The 20824-nt window shown below is 36.6% G+C and overlaps 1 protein-coding gene across 4 annotated transcripts in view; it reads left to right on the top strand.

Moving 5' to 3' along the window:
- The window catches only part of AFG1L (AFG1 like ATPase), a 65028-nt gene that overhangs the window by 19589 nt on the left and 24615 nt on the right, over positions 1–20824 (top strand). For all 4 annotated transcript variants that reach the window (XM_021389701.1, XM_021389698.1, XM_021389700.1 and 1 more), the window contains exons 5-7: positions 965–1095; positions 7072–7171; positions 9526–9584. In XM_021389701.1, the coding sequence (XP_021245376.1) occupies positions 965–1095; positions 7072–7171; positions 9526–9584 (290 nt within the window). The remainder of the gene's footprint in view (positions 1–964; positions 1096–7071; positions 7172–9525; positions 9585–20824) is intronic.

The following is a 20824-nucleotide window of genomic DNA, read 5'->3' as shown; positions in this document are numbered from 1 at the left end:
TCCTATCAGCAACTTTGGGAAAATAGGAGGAAGTTGATCCTAAGTTTCAGATTTTTTCTGTCAGTGCTTCATGAAATATTGTTCTAGGTATTTTAAAAGCTGCTTCTGTTTCTAAAATGTATGACTTTAAAATACTGTGAAATTGATAATGTGTAATACTACAATTTACAAATATTATGACAGCAACATTTTTCTTGGAAAGCTTTCATTGGCTTAAAGAACTTCTGCCCTTTCAACTGCCCTTTTTTCTATTGTCGCTGGATCACTGTGGAGATTTTCTGTTTCCATTTCTTGTTGTTTGTACTCTACTTCATTATATTTTTAACAAAGCCAGCTTCTTTCTGTAGGACCTTGGTTTGCCTGAAGTCTTTGTGCAGGCAGTTGGAATGCAATCCATGACATATTAAAATATGTATTTAGTAACCTTATTTTATGTCAGCGTTATCTTATTTACATGTTAAAATATAATTGTATTGCTTTGTCTGAGTTCTTGTAACTAAGTGTGTTCTAAGTGTATCTCCAGACCAGGCAATGCACAGAGCTGTGCCATTGATTTGGAAACTGTAAGGGTTTTTCATATTCAGAAGATTAAATCATAAGATGCCAAATTATGAAGTGAAACTGCAGCTAAACTCATGAATTGGAGCAAGATAAAACTGTAATTTCTATCAGTTTTAAAAAGCAAAATATAAGTGTTTGATGTTAGTGTTCAAGGGTTCTTAGTTCTTTATTTTACTAATTTCCAAGCAAGAAAATATAAATCACAGAGTCTCTGTGGTTTTACTAGTTACCTGGATGTGGTTGCATACTTAACGGTTTTGCCCTCTCAAAGTTAGATGAAATTTGAAGTGTTTGTTTGTTTGTTTTTGAGTCACCTTTTATTTGATGGCTAAATAATTTTGTTTTCCATATTTTAGAAAAAGACATAAGAAATACTTTATTCACTTATGTATTATCTACTCAGGAATACATCGCCTTAAACAGAGCTTGCCTAAAAGAAAGCCAGGATTTATGGCTAAATCATACGACCCAATTGCACCAGTAGCAGAGGAAATAAGTGAAGAAGCATGTCTCTTATGTTTTGATGAATTTCAGGTAAGAAATCAGAGATTACTCCTTGGATTCAAGGGAAACTTCATAAAATTACTTTATGATATTTGTTCCTACTAATATGTTGTTTGGATTACTGGCCAGAATTGAACTGGGAAAGTTCAAGAGTAGAAGGCATTTCACAATTTTGAAGGTGATGTTTTTGGTGGTTTTTTTTTTTTTTCAGGAGTCAGCTACATAAGTGCCCCCTTACAGTCCTTTCACTTTCCCCTGTAGTTACTGTTCATGCTAGGGGCTAATTCGGAGTGTGGTGAGAGGCTTGTGAGTGCTTCAGGGCAGGAGTTGTCATCTTAAAGTGAATCTGTGCAGCGCCCAGGCCGGCAGTAACATGATGCAAGCTTAGAGTGCCTGGTCTTTGCTTTGTCTCACAGAGTGGAACAAAATGGTTTCACTGTCATTAAGGACATGGAAATAATATTTCAATTTCAGTCTAAATTCCTTCCTAGAGTTACTGGAGCCTTTGGCAAGTCAGTGTCAGTTTATATAGGCGTAATCTACTTTAAAGAAAACTTTATTGAATTAAATATGAAAAGTAAAAAAATAAAGTGATAAAATTCATCTTTGCACAAACTAACTTCACTGTTTCATTTGTTTTATGTGACTTGTGAATTTTGTTCTAAGGACACGTCACAAATTTAAGCACAGAGTTGCTTTATAATTTTTTTAGAGAGAAGAGGTATACTTAGCAAAAAAAATCTTCAAAAATCTCAGTTAGAAACTACAGGGGAAGATGAGAATAGGTCCATGTTGCTCAAATCACCACCAGTAAAAGGTTAATCAATTAACTGTAAATTTTCTGCGTTACGCTCTTCATTATGGATAGAACAATTTTGATCTCCTAGGTTCTACGTGTAGCTTGTGTTCTGAGACAGATGAGCGGTTTATGATCAGCTCCCACAATGGGGCTTTTTGCAGCCGTTCAGTACTTGTTTCTGTTTTGTTACTTCTGCATTTTGCAGCAAGAGATAATCCTTTTACCTGTGGTTTCAGAATGCGTGGAGTCGCTGCAATCTCAGTTGAAAATCTTTAATAAAAAGTTGTGTTTGAGTTATATTTTGCAGGGTTTCAGTGTGTTAAGACTTCTCAATTATCAAATGTATTTTGTTAGAGTACATTCTCTGAAATATGTTATTAACTTTATCAGAACTGATTCAAATCATTATGCCAAAGTTCATTGCCTGCCTCTCAGCCAAAGAGCTGCAGATTGTAGTTTTGTTTTGGTCTTTGCTTTTGACTTTGTTTGTAGTAAAATTTATAACAACTAAGTTTAAGAGAAAATGTAAATTATAATTGCAATTCTCATGGATTTCTTTAAAAAAAAAAAGTCAATTCTGAACAGTACATTGGCATACATGGAGTTGGGCATGTCTGCCTATACCCATAAATACATGTGGTACCTGGGGCCACCAGTTCAAGTAGGAGACAGGCAAATGCATAGTGGACACGCCATTCTTTCCTCTTGTCAAAGACTTACTTATCTTTTCAAGTTGGGTGCTTGCACATGTGAACAAGTTCTGAACTCATTCATAGATTGAATAGCTTGTGGTTTCAATTTGTATTTTGAAAAAAATTTGAATTTTGATGATGTAGGTTTTCATCTTCACGCTTGAATATTGTGGGTTTTTTTTCTTATTTCAGATACTGCTATTTGATCATTTGAGATGTGTTTTATCTAGCTGGGCTAGAACAGTAGGCTTCCAAAATTCACAGAATAAAATCAAACTACAGACAATTGTGTTTACACTATGAAGAAGTGGGAAGGTTTGGCGTGGGTGGGGAGAAGTGATGTACTCTCGTGATATATCATTTGAAAGGTTTCACAGAGGCATCTTTGCTAACAGTAGCACCACGTGTTAGTGGAAACGCCTGCTTTTCTGTATAAATGCTCACTGCTTTCATATAGTGTTCTCCTGCATTTACATATTATTGTCTGTCATCTCGCTATGTTCAAAGAAGAGAGACCCTGGTGATTTTGTTTTCAAATTGTTTGCCTGCTCCCCCTGCTGACTTGGTCGATGTACAGCAACCACTTCAGCAGTCAAAATCACTTCGTGTTTTATCAGTGGATGCAGTTGGGAAAGTAATAAAGAAATATATTTCAAAGTATATTTCTTGGACTCTGCATTCTTATGTGATATTTTTAATGAAACTACTTGTTCGTGATGCGCTAATGGTCAGAATCCATAGATTTCTTGGCTGATCTTCTGTAGCATGAGATGCTACTCAGCCTCTGCCTGCTGAAGAGGAGTCACAGCTTTCTGAGAGTGTGCAGAAGGCACTGAATTTGGAATGAGAAACCTTCTGCTTAAATACTCTTCAAGTAGTGCAATGGCTGGAAGAACATTTCACAGAGTGGCAAAATTAACATTGATACTCAGGATTTTCTCAGCTGATTCCTCCAGTGAAATCTGTCAATTCTTTCCACTATAACTGATTCATTCATATTTAAAGAATTGCTAGATTAAAAAAACAACCTCCCCCCCCCCCCCCCCCAAAAAAAAAAAAACACCAAAAACCAACCAAACAAAAAAGCTGGAAAGACAGATCATATACTGTTCTGACATGCAGACAAAGCTGCTGTCTATTTTGACATCTGGAAGGTCAAGTTGGATCTTTCCTTGGCAAAACACTTGTATGTTGAAGAAATGTCAGAAACACTATAGAAATTTGTTTAAAGCACTTAAGGTTTCTTTCAAATACCTGTTATGGAAAAAAAAAGGAGAATAAGCTGAGCTGATTTATTTAGGGATCAGATACAGAGACAAAAGATTCTTTAACAGTGATAGCAAGAAGTAATGTTAGTGGTCATATTTCAGATGAAATCAAATGTAGAACTTCAAAAGACAAAAAAGTGCTGCTGAGGTTGCAAATTCCTCCTTGACAGGAGGCTAAAGCAAACCAGAAGTACTCTGAAGTGAATCACTGTTGCCTAGAGAAACCTCAAGCAAATGGACAGTTACTTGACTAGTTCATTTCAAAAGTATTTCAGTACTCCTTGAGGTTGTTTTTTGTCTTCCAATGTATTGTTGTGTTTTTTTTTTTAAATGTTACTTTTTGCAAATTCTCTGTGATAGAGTCAGGCTGTTAGAGATGGCATTAAGCTTCTGACCTTGTCCATTCTGAAACTAGTGTAGCATCAGCACCCACCTGAGATGCAGGCTCTCAGGTTGTTGAAACAGTGCTGTTTCCTACTGTTCTTTTATCATACCAGTGTGCTAGAAATGCTAGAGCCTTTTCTTTTAACCACAGAAGTCTTAAACCATTCTAAAAGCCTGTCCTCACTTGAAAAACAACAATAGAAAAAAAAACTCAGAGAATTAATTCATCTGTAATTATGATTTTCATGTTTCAAAACGCAGACATTGCCCAATATAATGAGACTAGTCGTCGTTTAGTGATCAGATAACTATACACCGGTAATCAGAAGCTCTCATTTTGCTGTGTGACTGTAACCTGTGGTAGATAGTGTTGGAAATGAAAACAGAATCTGTACTTCTTGATGTGCTGAATGATCACAGTGTTAGTATTTATATACCATCAGTACCACTTGGACTTAAACCAAACTACAGTTTAGGGAGTTTTTACTAACCTAACCTGCATGCTATTAAAAGCTCCTAATAAAAATTAGGCTCTTATTTTTGTGCTAATACTAATTACTGGTAATGCGTGCTTATGTTTATCATTCATTACATGGAACTGTACCAATCAGTGGATGACTGAGTCTTGAGCACTTACACATGTAAATTGACTCTTAGCGATGTGCTTTTTATATGTTTTTTAATTCCCGTAAGTGAGCCATAGTGGAAAGCAGCACTGGGTCATAAAATTTATTTCTCTTAAACGTTAATGAAATGTCTCCATTCTCTCCATTACCAGGCTCTCCTTACTGGTAATTTGTAGCCTTTACTTCTGTTTCACGTTGTAAGGAATGCTGGCTATGGGAAAAAACATGAGAAATGACAGTGCTTTAGTTATTGTCAGCTAGTTGCTTTGCCTGGTAGAATTCTTCCCTTACCAAAGCTCTATTAGTTCAAAAGAACTTAAATTTGCATTCTTGTTCTCAAAATGGCTCTTGCTTTTTGACAGAGGTTAAGGAGTTTTTTTGTTTTTTTTTTTTTTTTTGTAGTACAATGAGAACACCAGAATTTATGCATCAAATAACAGTTCTCATTAATAAGAGAATTTTATTCATTGTTTTCTTTCGTGCAAGCACTAACATTCTTTTAGTCTTTGTTTTCTAAAGGTAATGTGCCTTACAGTGCTTTTTGAACACAAGTTTGTTGAAAAAAATTTGTAATAGCCAAGAAATTCATTTACCCCTAAAATGCTTGTATCTATTGATTTCTTGTATGCATTCTTTTTAAAGACAAAAGGGAAAATTCATAAACTCTAATATTTGGAAGAAATAAATTGTAGGTGGAAGCATCAACAGCTACATCAGACGTATAGTACAATTGTGAATCACTACATGCTCCTAAAGCTTAGTGATCGGAGAGATGCAAATCTGAGGATTGTGTTACTGATCTTATGAAACAGTTTGGTTTAAAAAAAAAAAGAGAAAAAAAATCATATTAATGCATTCCATAGAAGTCAATAAAAGAAATCTTTGGGAGAAGGAAATTGATATTTACTTACGTTTCCTTATGAACTTTATTGCTTCCAGTCTAGCTGTGAGAAACATAGCCTCAGTCTTTTTCTGTCTGCCATGCAGAATTACTTTATTTTGCTTCTCAGATAAGTCTTTTAGAATTTGGGAGCGGGGATGAGAAAAAGTACGATACTGAATCAGTCTTTCTGTAGCTTCTATTATCATTGCAGTGTACGTATCTAAGCTGGCAAAAGAATTGCAATGCATCGATCTGTAATGAGTAGGTATAACTGCCAGCATGCCACCACCTTTTTATTTCCTCAGAATGGGTCTGTGGTAAGTCAAAATGCAACAAGTGCCTATATAATAATAAAGGAGAATGCAAGAGAAACAAGAGCTTAATGATAGTAAAGGTGATTTACTTACTGGGACCGCTGATTTCAACTGGTGAACACCTGCAAAATATAAATTGCTGTTGTAACAATGTTATGTGTTTTCAATCTGTTCAGACAGATTTATTACATTTTTTCATTTGGGCAGAGTGGTTGCTGCTTGGCATTCCTTTTATTTCTTGATACTGTAAAGCAAATTAGTTCAGTTACACTTGGATATCTAAAGAAATGTTACTTTATTGCTTATTGTTTAGTCTTTTTTATTTCAGTATCGCCTGTCCCACCCCTTTTTATTTTGTGTTAGTGTTTTCAGCCTGAAGGTTAGAAGAGGCTGACTGTGCTGGAAGTGACTGCCGTGCCTTTTGATTATTCATGGACAGTAATAGAAGGCACTTAAAAAGAACAATGAAATTGCTTATTTTTGTGATGGGCCATCTGTTGAATTGTTTTTTGCAACAATCACACAATAGTATCTATGTCATATCATTCTATTTTCAACAGCAGCTGATTATGTATAGTTGGCTACTTGTCTTTATTTCTGAAGTCCCATGACCATTTAAATTCACCTCTGCAAACCTTTGCCTCAAAGGTAATAGAAATGTAAAACAGCCAGTGTGTATTTTCTTTGTTTTCTGGTTTTTCTTTTTGCATGTTTTTTCCAATTGATTAGGGCTCTTAAAGGTTTAGATCTGTTTTCTGTGTTTCCCACCTGTAGTTTTATAATAGAAGTTAACGTGAAATCATTTAGCAATTGGTAAAGATATGGTGGAGTTCTGTAATAAAAAGCGGGCAAGTTTTGAAAGGCTGTGGTACATTCACTGCTTATTAATTATCCCTTTTATTTTTTTCTCACCAAGCAATAATTAGAATCTTTCTCCATGGCTTTCACTAACAAGCATTTTTCCTAGCTATAAAGCCACTTGCAAATCTATTGCGGCAGAAGCTGAAAGCAAGACAAAACAAATGTGTTGTCTTCTGCAGGTCACTGACATTGCTGATGCCATGATTCTGAAGCAGCTTTTTGAAAACTTGTTCCAAAATGGGGTTGTCGTTGTGGCAACATCTAACAGGCCGCCAGAAGGTAAAAACAAACATGCTGCTACTATTAACCAGATACGATTAATCTCAGTATCTTACAAAACAGTCTTATAAGAATGATACAATATTTAGTACCTCGCTAGCCTTCAAAAATCTGAGATGCTCCAATTTGTTTCCTGTTTTTTTGTGTGTGTTCTTAAGGAAGAAAGGTTTTTCACTAAATCTTACTCCTTTCTTTTCTCATCCTGAACTTCTTACCTCCTCTTTCTCTTGTCCTTCTGTGGTTTTTGATCTTCTATAGTCTATTCAAACCAGTGGGGGGGAGGGTATTTGGGAATGGGGACGTGTGAAATATTGCTGCTGTTTGGGAGTGTATTCCAGGGCAGGAAAAGATCATATCCAGTAATAGAGAGGTGAAATGAGGCAGTTTGTCTACTAGTTTGTAGCTAGCAAACTGCAGACCTTCTACACCAGCTCAGAGGAGGAGTATACTCCTCCCCTTTTTCAAGATACCGTTTTCACAGCCTAGTTAGAGGTCATTCATTGGGAATTACTTAGATGGAGATTTTTTTCCATTTCTAACAGTATTTTTAGAGTGTGACTAGACAGATCCTTCTAAAAAGCCCTCAAATCTGCATGGGTTTTAATCAAGCAATAATTGTCTTTCTTTTTACATTGTAGTGTATATAGTGTTTTGTTATAGCTTAGCATTAGTAGTTAGCATAATGCATGATTTGTGTGCAACTTTTATGACACTTCAGATTAATAGCAAATGTTTGTAAAATATGCTAAGAAGTTACAGCATTAACTAACTACCAGTTAATTTTTCTACCCAGATAAATTAAGTAGAAGAGAATCACTGCATTTTTTAATCTTTAAAAAGACAAGAGAACAATCAAATACTGTTACTGAAAAGCAAAATAATTTCCTGTTGGGTTATTTTCCTTTTTTTGAGTAAACAGGATAAAATCAGAACTAATATAGCTAAGTGAACTACATATAAACTCAACACTGAGGCCTTGCTCGCTTGAGATCCATCCTCATGTTTATTGAATCACTACTCTCTGAAGCTCGGGAGAAATTCTTATAATTTGGGTATTCCACCTTACATGTTAATTTGTCAATTTGTGACCATTATTGTAATGTGTCTGTTTTTTAGTACGTATTTAGTCACTGTGTCAACCTGAATAGCATTCACTTCTACTACCTGCTCAGCAGAGAACATCATAGAATCATAGAATGGTTTGGTTTGGAAGGGACCTTAAAGATCACCCAGTTCCTGTTGTGGGTACAGTTGTCACATCAGTAAAGGCTGCTCCAGAAATGAGCAACACTGCCATCCAGACACTGATCATTGCTTGGTGGTTTTTTGCTTTTGGTATTTTTTCGCACTACTCCATATTCGTAAATGCTTACATTGTGTGTCTGAAATCCTTCCACCGAAAGGAGTGCTGGGTTAATGCAGTATGTTGTATCAAGGTTTAAGATTGAATTAAGAAATTCTCCTGTTGTAGATTCAGAGGAAAAAAAGTGGCTTTTTCATTAGCAAGCAGATGCACTCAGCAGCTGACCATTAGTGGTGTGCTTAACTATGTTAAAGTTCTGCCCCCGTGGAGTATGAGGGGAAATACCAAGGTATAGTATATGAGGAATCCTGGTTTATTTTCACCACCTAAATTACTGTTTTTTTCCTCATCCTCACAAAACAGACATAATAATTCTTTAATAAATACGTTAGACAGTTGAATAGTTTCTGTAAGTGCAGATCTTCATTCCATTGCAGAAAAGACAGCCTAATATTTTTTGTATTCAGTTGTATTTTGAGCAACTTTGTGCAAGGTGTTTTTTTTTTTAAATTTATTTGTTTTTGCCTTAGAGATGACTGTTTTTGTCCCTTTGGCAAAAGGGTGTACCTGGTAGAATTGCTAAAGTGTACCAAAGTACACTGCATAAGAATTATACTAACTTTGTAAATACAAGTTGCTTCTTTTTAGTTTAATCTGGGTTTTTCCATTCTACCCAATACTTTATATTTAGCAGTTGTGTAGTGACAGCCTTTTAACAGCTTATTTTGAGCATTGCAAATCATTTTTGTATCCTTTTTTTTTTTTTAACAGAGAGAGGCCTTATTTATTCTGCTAAGATCGGTTATCTCATTAGAGATGTCTCATCTTTTACTCCCTGTCTTTTCCACACTTTCTAAGGGTGTTCCTTTCTTACTTGAGAATGTAATGAATTTTCATATAGCAAGAGAACAGAAATCAATTCCAGCTTTCCTTTTTCCACTTTTGTTTCTTATCACTGTAGCAACACAGTTTTATTTGCAAGTCTAAAAGACAAGCTCACATTGTTATTAAGACTAAGTAGCAAAACTGGTTCTGATTTCCTTTCTTTCAGATCTCTATAAAAACGGTCTTCAGAGAGCTAATTTTGTACCATTCATTGCTGTGCTGAAGGTAAGGAGAATCACTTTATAAATGCTTTTCAATTTTGCCTGCAGTATTAATCAATTTGATTTGGACAGGATTGCTTTGATACTACTTACGCTGCTCTGAAAGTAGTGCCTCCTACTTATTTTCATGGAAACTACAGCAGATACATAGAGCACAATAACACTATTTGATGGAGCAAATTCTCAGCTACAGAACGCTACTTTTCAACATAGTTGCCATCGTTAGCTATGCATTTTTTCCAGCAATGAATAAGAGCCTGCATGTCGCCCTCGTAAAAATCTGCACCAGTGGAGGTGACCCATTGTTTCACAGCTGCTATAACAGCGTCGTTGCTAGGACAGTGTTGCCCACACAGTCCATCTGTCATCATCCTGAACAGATGGAAGTCAGAAGGCATCAAATCTGGACTATAAAATGGGACAGTCCAGCCAAGATTGACAATGCTCTCCATGGTCTTCAAAGTGGTACAGGGCCTCGCGTTGCGGTGTTGCAATAGAAAGGTCATCTTCTTCTCTGTCCTGACTCTGGAATTTCGGGCTTTCAGCTTTGACCACTACGTCACAGCGCTGACTGAGTTGATGGTTTGTTCAGGTTTCAGGAAATCCCAAAGAATAATCCCTTTCCTATCTCAAAAGACTTTACACTTCACTTTACACACTCAGAGCTGCATCTTGAGCTTTGATGGGGAATTCATATGTCACCACTCCATGGACTACTGTTTTGACTACGGCTAGTAGTGATGACACCATGTCTTCTCACTGCTAATGATATACTCCAGGAAACTGTCACCTTCAGCCTCATATTGGTTCAGAAGATCCTGACAAACTTGCATACAGTGTTCTTCTGGTTCCTGTGTGAGCATTTGTGGGACTCACCTGACGCACACTTTGCAATATTCCAACATTGCAACCATCGTTTCCAAAGCATTGAAGCCAGTATTCAGTTCTGTACACAGTTCCCTGGTTGTAATCTGCCAGTTTGCATGGATGATTCAGATGCTCTTCATTTTGTGGAGTGACAGCTGTGCATGGCCATCTGAAGCGTGGCTTGTATTTCACGTCATCGTTGCCTCTGCTAAAATGCACCACCCATTGCCTGACTGTGCTCATATCCACTGTTTGGTCTCCATCAACGTTCAGAAAGCATTGATGAATGTCAGTGGGTGCCATTTTTACCGCATGGCAGAATTCAGTGTCACACCTTTCTTTCATATGCACTTCCATGTCAGACATCACTCTTTTGGACTGCCCCTTTGCCGTCTGTCACACGGCAACAAAATGTAATGGAATATTAGTGGGAACATGCAACCTCTACTGCCATACCCTCTGCCTCTGACGTCGTGGGCCAACATAATGAAATAGGAGGCATTACTTTAGGAGCAGCCCCTGTTGTTTCCAGATAGGATGTATACGCTGTAACTGCTTGCGTCAAAAGTAATTGAAATTAAAGCAAAAAGGAACTTTTCCTCTCTAGAATAGACATGGCTCTTGAACAGGACATTTATTATGAGAAAAAGTTTGCCTTTTTGGCTGAAGCAGCAGAATTTGTTTGGATGGGACTTTCTTACTGTCCTATGACGTAGTAATTCCTGTAACAGTGATACAGTATTGTACTTGTGGACATCTTAAATTTATTATACCACAAAAACTTGATGTTCCTCTGGTTTAAAGAAATTAGTGTTGTGTATGTACCTTTGAATTACCTTATTTCTGGGTCTGTACATTTATTTTCCACTCACTTGGAAGCGGACTTCTGAGGCTGTATTTGCAAGGCTTTGTGCGATGTCCAACAAATAGAAATTCCAAAGCACGCCCCCTGGAGTGTGGCAGGTGTGCATTGCTTCATTTAAGTGAAAAAATGGAGCATACTTCTTAAATGTGAATAATACAATCATTTACTTTGCTTTTAAAAGAATATATGCTGAACTCACATTTTAAGTTCTGGGCAAGTTGCAAATCTTTCTAATTCCCAAACTATGACTGTATTGTCACATTATTGAGGGCTAGCCTGCAGCTGGTAGGGTTAGCATACAGCCCCTGTATTCAGGTCTGCCTGGACTGACATGACATGCAAAGTGCAAATAACAGCACTTGCTTTCCTCACAGTAGCATTGCCAGCATAAACGCATAAATAAGGTGAACTATATCAATATCTAAGAAGAAATGGAAGGTAGAAATTGAGGTCAGGTTTGGATTAATACAGAATTTGGAATTGCAGAATAGATAGATTGGTCGGATGTTTCTGCTAAGGTGGTCAGCAGTGAGGTAGTTAAGTGCCTTGGACTTGTGGGGCATGCTGGAATCGTGAGATTACTTAATTGCCTAAGCACCTTTGAAAATCCCATCAAATGTTGACATTTGAGCAATTACCATGTTCCAAAGTTAATATGCTATTGACATAGGCAACCCTACATATCTCAGAATGGCTGTGTATAAAGTCAGGGAGGTTACCACTGAAAGTGGTTCTTATCAGGGTGGCTTTAGAAAAGTAAGAAATGTAAAAACAAATGAACAACTGTAACCACTTTAGATTCTCGAAAAGGGCTTATTTTGTAGCTGACTAACAGATGTATGATAGGTCATAATTGTAGAACATTTTCAAGAAGAGTAATAATTTTATATGCATTTGCTTTTTGAAATGTAGCGTTGTACTCAGTCAGCATCTGTGACGAATCTTTCTTTTCCCTGCTGTTAACCTGTCTTTTCTATGTTTTTTTCCTGGTTGGCCCTCAGTTTTCTTCCTTGATGAATGTAAAGCTCTTTTATTTCACTCATGATCAGACTTAATGAATATCTGTTGTGCGTGCTTACCTGTAGTTTGCTTTTACAAGAGAAAAAGTAGAACATAGTTTACACATGCAGAATGTCTCATTAGGACTGGGGAAATAATCTAAATGTTTTGAAAGGACCTTGTGGATACAGTGCTGATAGAAGCCCTAACGATTGGTGCATTGGTTTAGAGCTGCAATTGACGATGGAGTAATGTGAAAAGAAGTAAGTAGCACAACATAGACAAGAGATGCACAGACATTACCATAATAATGAGTGAAGGGAAAAATGAAGTTTCACTCAATAGGAAGGACCTTTCTAAAATTCTGGATTACTTTTTTTTTCCCCCCTATATCTTTGTGTTTTAATACAACTCTAAATATGCCTGCCTTTAACGTTAGTATTACCAAAATAGTATGATTCCTTCCCAAAACATAATGCTTGAAAAACAGATCAGATGAAGCTTATCAACAAATGTTTCTCTGACCTTAGTTGGAAAATGGAAGGGTGATGAGCAGTCATTTAAAAACAATAATAATTAATAAAACAAAATTTCCAGATTACCTTTGGAATTCAGCACATCAGAAGCAGGCATTAGAAACCACACGAATTGAATGTATTTTGAAGTATGATTTTAACAGATGGCCGTTACATTACAAAGGCCCGGATATAAAGAAACACATCTTCTGGTCACAGTGGCCTGAGAAGTGCAGATTTAGGCTTCCTCTAGGTGAATACCCAGTCTATATCATGTACCCCTCTACCTTTTCTCACTGCAGCGGTGTTACTGAATGGAAAGAGCTTCCTCGGCTGTTCAGAATTCCACGTGTGGCTTTAGGAAGTGGAAAGATGATATTTTCTGGGGTTCTGCACAAAAATATAGTGGGAAAATACTACATAGGGCACTGGCAAATCTTTGGTTTACTGCCTTCTGTACCTTCAGTTCATTCCAAACCATATGTGTCTGTGTTATTTTTATTGTAATCTAACCTGTTTCCTGGAAGTGGCCTTGACAACTTGGACTAACTTCTGTCTTACTTTTCTTGGGATTCAGAGCCTCATGCCCTGCCTTTGCTTGGGATTTGGAAATGTTTTTTTTCTTTCTTTCCTGTCTTTTGTGACCATAAATCTTAAGATAAGGCCTTAGCACTGGAAGTAATTCAACGTAGGAGTCTTAAATTCCTTCAAATTGTCTTAGGAAGATTGGATGAATGGAAGATATCAACAGTGCTTCTGTGAACAGATATTTCACTTGAAATGGTACAGATGTCAGGGTGTTTCTATTCTACAAAAGTGGAGTGAGTAGCTCCTAGATACCCTGATAGCTGTAACAAAACTCCTTTTCCCTATCTTCATATGATAGTGAAATGGTTTCCATCTTAAATCTAGAATTGTCTATTTTCATCTCTGATTTTTTTTGTTTTGATTTCATTTTATTGAGATTATAGAATTCCAGTGTCTGTGTTTCGGTTTCTGTTTCTTACAAAGACAATTATAAGCCACTTTCTGTCTGATAAACACGAAGGAGAAACAGTGGTTTGTGGAAAATGTAGTTAAATTGCAAAGTTTGTCCATGTTGCTTTTATAGATGGTAGACTGCTGGGGGCAAGTAATTGCTGCATGCCTACAGTGGAAGTTGCAATTGGTAAGTGACATTTTTTTAGGCCCACATGGAAGCTGCAGGTCCTACAGCCTGCATCTGTAGTACAACACATAGTCCCCTCTGCAATTTGCATTTATCCCAGTGTCCTGATCCTTTAAAATCTTATATAGCTTAGAATCTAAATTTTCACTGATTATTGCATGCTGTGAGTCGTAGCTTTCTTAAATAGAGAAATACTCTCGGTTGGTTTGTTCTGGCTGAAATTCTTTGGGACAAAATATTCTTTGTAGAAGGGCTGAGATTCTGCAGTAGATAGGAGTGCTTCTCCAGTCTATGCAATTTTATTAAAAAATACAGCTTTTCAGAGATAAGTATTAGGAAGGAAAAATCTTTTAATTCTATAATTGCAATTAGATTCAGTCCCTTCTGATTGAGCTTTTAATCTTGCAGCATCTCTTACTGAGAATTTTGAAGTGCGTGGAACTCTTTAGTGATTTTTTATAAAGGCAGTTCTTGACAAGAAAACCATGTGTACTGGTTACTTTGATCAAGTGCTTAGAGCAGAAATGCTTCCAAAATTATTAGTTTAAAGCAATGTGAAAATTTGAAAACTTTCTCAACATTTTAACGTTAGTTTACAAATGAAGCCATGCATCCTTAACAACTTGATGTAAGATATGAAAAGAGAAAGTAAAATTTAATTTTCTGGTTTGGCAGTAATTCGGCAACAGTTTAATTTTTATAGACATTTAGTGAAGATATTTACATTAACCATTTAGTGCTCTGGAATCCTAATTCTAATTCAGTGGCTTTTTTGGGCAAACAGTTTTCTTCAAGTAGTTAGTTATATATCAACTAAAATTTTAAACTAGTGGTTCTTGTATTTGCAAAGATTTCATGGAGCTGTAGTATTAAGTTTTAAAATGCCAAGCCAAGTCAAAATATTGAATACATACCTTCAGCATATTGTCACATTTTCTTCCTGGAATAGAGCTGAAACTGCACAAAGTCCCAACTGAAAGTCAGCAGGTTTTAGGGGCTTTGATAGCCTAGGTATACCTTTAAAAGGCACTGATTTAAAATAATAGTAACAATAAATGCAAGCTGACTTTGGTTACCTGTATTGCTTGAACTATAGGTAAAGAGTCAACCAGAAGTCTGTTTTCAGTAGGACAGAAAATTACTGTAAGCTTCCTATGGTGAACTTCATTTCATTATTTCTTTCCAGCTGTTTGGATAAAATGACTGTTAACAGCGAGCATTGTAAACACCTTTCAAATAGAAAGCACCATCTGCATATGCTGTGTTGTGTTTAGTGTTTGTCTCAGATTGGGTTGGCAATTATTTATTGACATTTTTACCTGCTCTGATGAATTTAGTTAAAATATACTCTCTCTTCCAAAGCAATAAATGGAGAGATGGAAAAGTGTTTTCACTTTTCAATAACTTACATGAAATAGGTGAAAATATTTAGAACATTTTGAGCTGTCCCTAAGGAAATTGGTGTGAGTTAGCTTTGTACAAAGGCATTTGGTAGATATAAAATTTCTTTGATTGTGCATTCAGCTTTTGTCCAACCACCTGTGTTAGAAATACAGGGATTTGTTGAGTGGCGAATCTGCTCATTTAAAAAAAAAGGAAAAAAAAAAGTCATCTCATTGATGAAATTGATTTGTCAGTTTGTTCCATTCTAATGGTGTGATAGCCCAGCAGCTTTCAGTATGTTGAATAGTTAAAACCTGCTTTTGAGGTCAGTGTCAGCCACTCTGACCCCTGTGAACTGTCACCTGAGTCAGGATTGCTGGGATTAATCCTTTGATATTGTGATGGCTTCGCCTATCAATTGACTTTTTCATTACTGAAGATGTTAGGCCTTTTGTTTCCCTTCTTAGTATGTAACCAAGCAAACTCCTAAGTAGAAGGAGCATTTGTTCTTGTTCTCTCTCTCTTTGCGAGTAATAGAAGCATTCATCTTTTGTGAAGTGTACCTAATTAAACATGTAAAAATAGAAAATATAGCATGATTGCAAGTATTTCTGTGCTGAACATCAGTGTCATTTATGGGTAATTTGTGTGACGAATTTGTGAGACTGAACTGAAAAAACGTTGTATTTAGAAAGCAAGGTGTCGAATTAGAGGTTATCAGCCCTTTCTGCATACAGCCTTCAAAGTCTGTTTTAAATTTAAACTCAAGGGTTACTTGAATTCTGTAGCTTAAAGCACTTCTGCTTTTTATGAAGTACCTATTGCCTTAGCGCGTTCTCCCATTACTAAGCAGCTGTTTGTTTACTTTCCGTGACCGTCTTATACGTGCACGCCTGGGCTTGCTCCTAGACAGCTTATTTAGATGCAGATCAAAACTTTATGTGAGGATAAAATATTTCCTATTGTAGCTCTGAGCAGGGCTCCCCGCCTTCTTGCTTCCTTTATTTGTTGTTTCCTAAATTCTTGCTCGGTTTGTTTGCTCTTTGGTTAAAATGAGTAAACCGAAGCATATCGTAGATATGGAATCACTGATTCCTGCTGTATCAGGGTAAATTAGTCTAATTACACGTGGCAGTTTTATTTGCTTGTGATGTAATGTGAAATGAGGTCCTGCCTCCCCCTCAAAAGCCCGAGCCAATTAATAAAGCTTTTAAGCTCTTTGTCACAGGCCACCGTGGAGGTCTGCAGAGAAGAACTTTAATCCAATAAACATTTCATTTAGATCATGAAAAGAAAGCATGAGGAGAAGCTCCTACAAGAGGGTGTTACCAGCGATTCTAGCCACGAAGGGATGTGAGGAATTTGCCAAATTAACCGAGAGGCCTTCATATTTAACACATAAATGTGTCAAAACTAATAATAGAATAATTTAATTTGAGTCGAACCTTATATTGTTAAAATTCTAAGAAGCCACGACTGTTTTCTTCAAAGACTTTACTGTTGAGCTGGATGGACAGGGCAAGGGGAGGTTGTGAGAAACCCAGATAGCAAATAACACTGGCCGAAGCTGGTGGAAAAAAAAAAAAAAAGGAATAGATAATTAGGTGTAATTAGCGTGTATGAATTGTTGTCTCCCTGCCCTCGGCTTGAATAAATTTCGGAGAAAAAAAACCCTAGTGGTGAAAATGCTTTGATGTAAGAAGAGTCATTGTGGTTTGGCAGCATAAAGGCAGTGTTTTATACTTCTCGCATAATGGTCGTGATACAGAAAGAGTGAATGGACTCTGCACCCCCCAGTCTGCTTTACAGCAAGGACTTTTGGATTCTCTTGAAACAAAATGCATCAGAAGTTTTCAGTTGTTGGTAATGAGGCAGTGGACCTCATCAGAGCTAAGCGTAAGCCATCTTTAGCCTTTGTTTAGATCTTAATCGCATTTTTTTTCTTATTCTGAGAAATCCAGTTTCACAAATCAATACTACTTTTTTTTTTTCCCTGCCTGCCAACAGCTCTGGCAGGAGCAAAGGCTAATACTGGGAAAAGAAATACGAATCAAACGTTAAAAAGAAAAACAACAGCAAAAAAAGAAATCGAGACAAATAACTTCGGGGTGTCATTCAAAGGATATACATGTGGTAGGGGTGAATTTGACCCTTAGCTCATGAAACATTGTGCTAGAAATTCGGAGTGAACTCCAGGCAATTTGCTTTTCACAGAACAGCACGGCTCGTTTACTAGAAGATTGAAAGTTACAGTCATTGTGGCTCTTTAGCAAAACTGCATCTCATGCAATCTATTTTTTAATTTGCACTTAGTCCGCAAGGGCAGTTTTCTTTTTTCCTAAGCAATGTGAAATGAGGAAAGCTGTTCAGTATAATACTGCGTTGGAAGTTTGCTGTTTGCCATTATTCTACTCTCTGCCTGGAAAAAGGAGAGACTACTTGTCTCCTACTCAGAACTGCCACATCTGTACCGCCTGAATTCTTTCACTTTTGTCTGAATATCTGAAATACTATTCACGTAACAGTACATTTTAAGAGTCTCTGTCTTTATTCATGCACCATTATTTCACAAGTTAATTGTCTATTTTTCCTCTTCTTAGGGGGTAGCTGATTTATAGATAGATGTTAAAATAAGTTATTGAAAAGTCCTACAATGGATCTTATGTTCCTCGTGGTAGCAAGAATAGTGGGCTTTCTTAGTTGTTAAAAGTTTTGAGGACTGTAATGTAAACTTGCACAACTTCCACTGAATTAATTTTAACTCTAAATATTATCTATGCTGACCTCTTCAGTTTAATGCATTCTTATCGCAAGTATAAGACAAAGATTCATTTTAAAAATTCTGTTCGTCTGTATTTGACTTCCCAGTTCATTGTGCTTTAAGTCCATTTAAAAACAATTCGCAAATAAAACATTCCAAAATCATCCACAGTATTAGTTTTATTGACATTGTACAGGATACTTAGTCGTATTTTGAAATTGTTCCTCTTTTTTTTTTTCAACATTTAAAATTAGAACAAGCACCGCTGTCCATGGCTATTGTAGCAATTCCCTATATTTCCTTATTGCAGGTAATGAAGAACGTGGGGAACGAGGACTAAAAAATTAGTTAACTCCTTAGAGCATCGCACTGTTTTTGTAGATCAGGTAGGCTTTTGTACTTGAAGTTGATTTGATCTGTGAAAGGCAACACCTGAATATCACACTAAGTAATTATGTCTGATTGTAGGATTAATTTTTTTTTCACATACAGGTCACAGGAAATTCAGTTAGGGTAGAGTATGTACAAAGCTAAGAAATATGCAGATTTTCTGTTGTAAGATTGTGTAAAAATTATTTACAGTTAATACTTGCATAAAGGTTAGAAAGGTTGATGAAGTGATATTTAGTTTTGCTTTACTATTCACTGCATGTCAGAATGTAATTATGACTGATTCATGAAACTGTCTTAGCAATGAACCATCTTTATTAAAATGCTGATCAAGACAAGAGCTGACAGTAATAAAGAATAGAACATTTTAGTGTTGTTGCTTTTGAATGATTGCTAATTACCCCAGAGGTCACGGATAGTGCTTATGAGGATTCATTGACATTTTCTTTAAAGTCTACTGTTTCAGCAACATGTGAACAGGAAGACAAAAAACTGTATGCATACCCAACAATGCTTGGACCAAGTTTTTATCCATTACAAAATACTTGATGATTCTTTTTCCTTCCCCCTCCCCGCGAGTACATCTATAGTCTCGTGAATCTGTGTAGGAGAAGGTTAGGTGTGTTACAAACTCTGTTTTTAACAGGGCCAATTTTAAGCATGAATAAAGCGAGCAGCCCTTTGAAGGTCCTGCATCCATGACATGCTTCCCTGCAACTGATAGTCAGGGTGATTTCCTAGTGGAGCTGAGGAAGCATGTATACCGCATGTATTTCTCATGCTTCTCTCAGCACAAGTCCCAGGCAGACCAGTTTCATGTTCTGAAGCATGGTGGTGATTGCTGCTTGCTGATAAATTGGAGACTAGTCCAAAGGTAAAGCCTGTGAGTATGTCTTGTAGGTCAGAAAACACATTTTTAATGGCACACTGCAATTGACTTGAGAAGATTCTTGTTCTACCAGAGTTAGGAAACACTTGGGAAAACACCTGTTGTAATGATATCCTTTGAATGTAGAAACCACTTCTTGAAATCACTTAGGAAAAAAATTAAGAGCAAATAAATAAATTTCTAGTGGATAACTCAACGCTAAATGGGTCATTCTGGTCAGCTTTGTTTACTTGAGGAACTCTTCCTCCATTACAGGCTGAGGCTCTCATGGTATATTTTATGCGCTGTGTATTCTGGGAGGATGTTTCTTTGGATGGATGTACGCCTATGAGGAGAAACATTGCCAATGAACATTCTCATTGTTTTCTGATTTGATAGATGGAAGAATTATCAGAGTGGTTAGGAGTTACACTTCTCGCTTAACTGTGACCTGAGTGTGACAGGCTGAGGAAGTTCATCAGCTGTGGAAATTAGGGTAATCATCTTCCCAAGATTAATCACTTCTGTCTGGCACTGTACGCCTTCTCTCGAGTCCTCAAGGATTGTGTGTCTGATCTTGTAGGACAGCAGGAACATATTGTACACTTTTGTATATATATATATATTTTTAATGCCATTAATGTTCAGAGCAGAGAATGACAATTGGGTTGACTTAGTTGGATAAAATTAAGAAATAGTTGCTCATCAGCATTGTCTAGGGATATGAGCTGATCACAGTATCTGAGTTAACAGTGACATGCTGTACTTAGTCTGGTGTCCTTCATGGACCCCAAGGCCATTGGCATTTCAGATGGTTTTTTTGTGATACATGGGAAACAATCATGATGAGAACTTGCAGGTTATCCACCTCACTTTGACTGTCTTGAAATTTTCTAAAACCTTTGTTCCTCTACTTAAGAAAGTACCACATCATGTATTTTAATTTCTGAAGTAGTTTAAGCATTTTAATAGCTACCATTCAGGAATGCAGCAGCAGAGGAATATTAGAGGTGCTTACAAGAAGAAAAATGTACTTATGCTAGTCTATGTTTAATAACTTTCTACTCAAAGTCTTATTTTAACTATTCTATCTGAAGATTGTCTTTTTAGGTGTTCTGTCTTGAGCTGAGCCTTGGGGCTTTGTTTCTTTTCCTTCTGGAATAGGAAGTTTTTCTACCACTTTCCTGGAAGCCTGTATGATCACACTGTCTTTTTAACTTACTGATTGCGTTTTCAATATTGTAATTGTATTTGTTCTTTGTATACATAAATACATACATGACTTCAAAATAAATTGTATGACTAATTAATTTTGTGCATTTAAATTGAATAGGGTAAGTCAGACTTGAAATATCTCAGTGGAATAGTAAATCTCTTGGAAACTGAAAGTGGTTCTACAGGAAGAGACTAGATGAGCTGTAGCTTCCA

The sequence above is a fragment of the Numida meleagris genome, chromosome 3 (genome assembly GCF_002078875.1).
Source record: "Numida meleagris isolate 19003 breed g44 Domestic line chromosome 3, NumMel1.0, whole genome shotgun sequence".
In the NCBI taxonomy this organism is placed as follows: domain Eukaryota; kingdom Metazoa; phylum Chordata; class Aves; order Galliformes; family Numididae; genus Numida; species Numida meleagris.
Note: the sequence above shows the minus strand (reverse complement) of the source record. Positions and strands in the feature narration are given on the sequence as shown.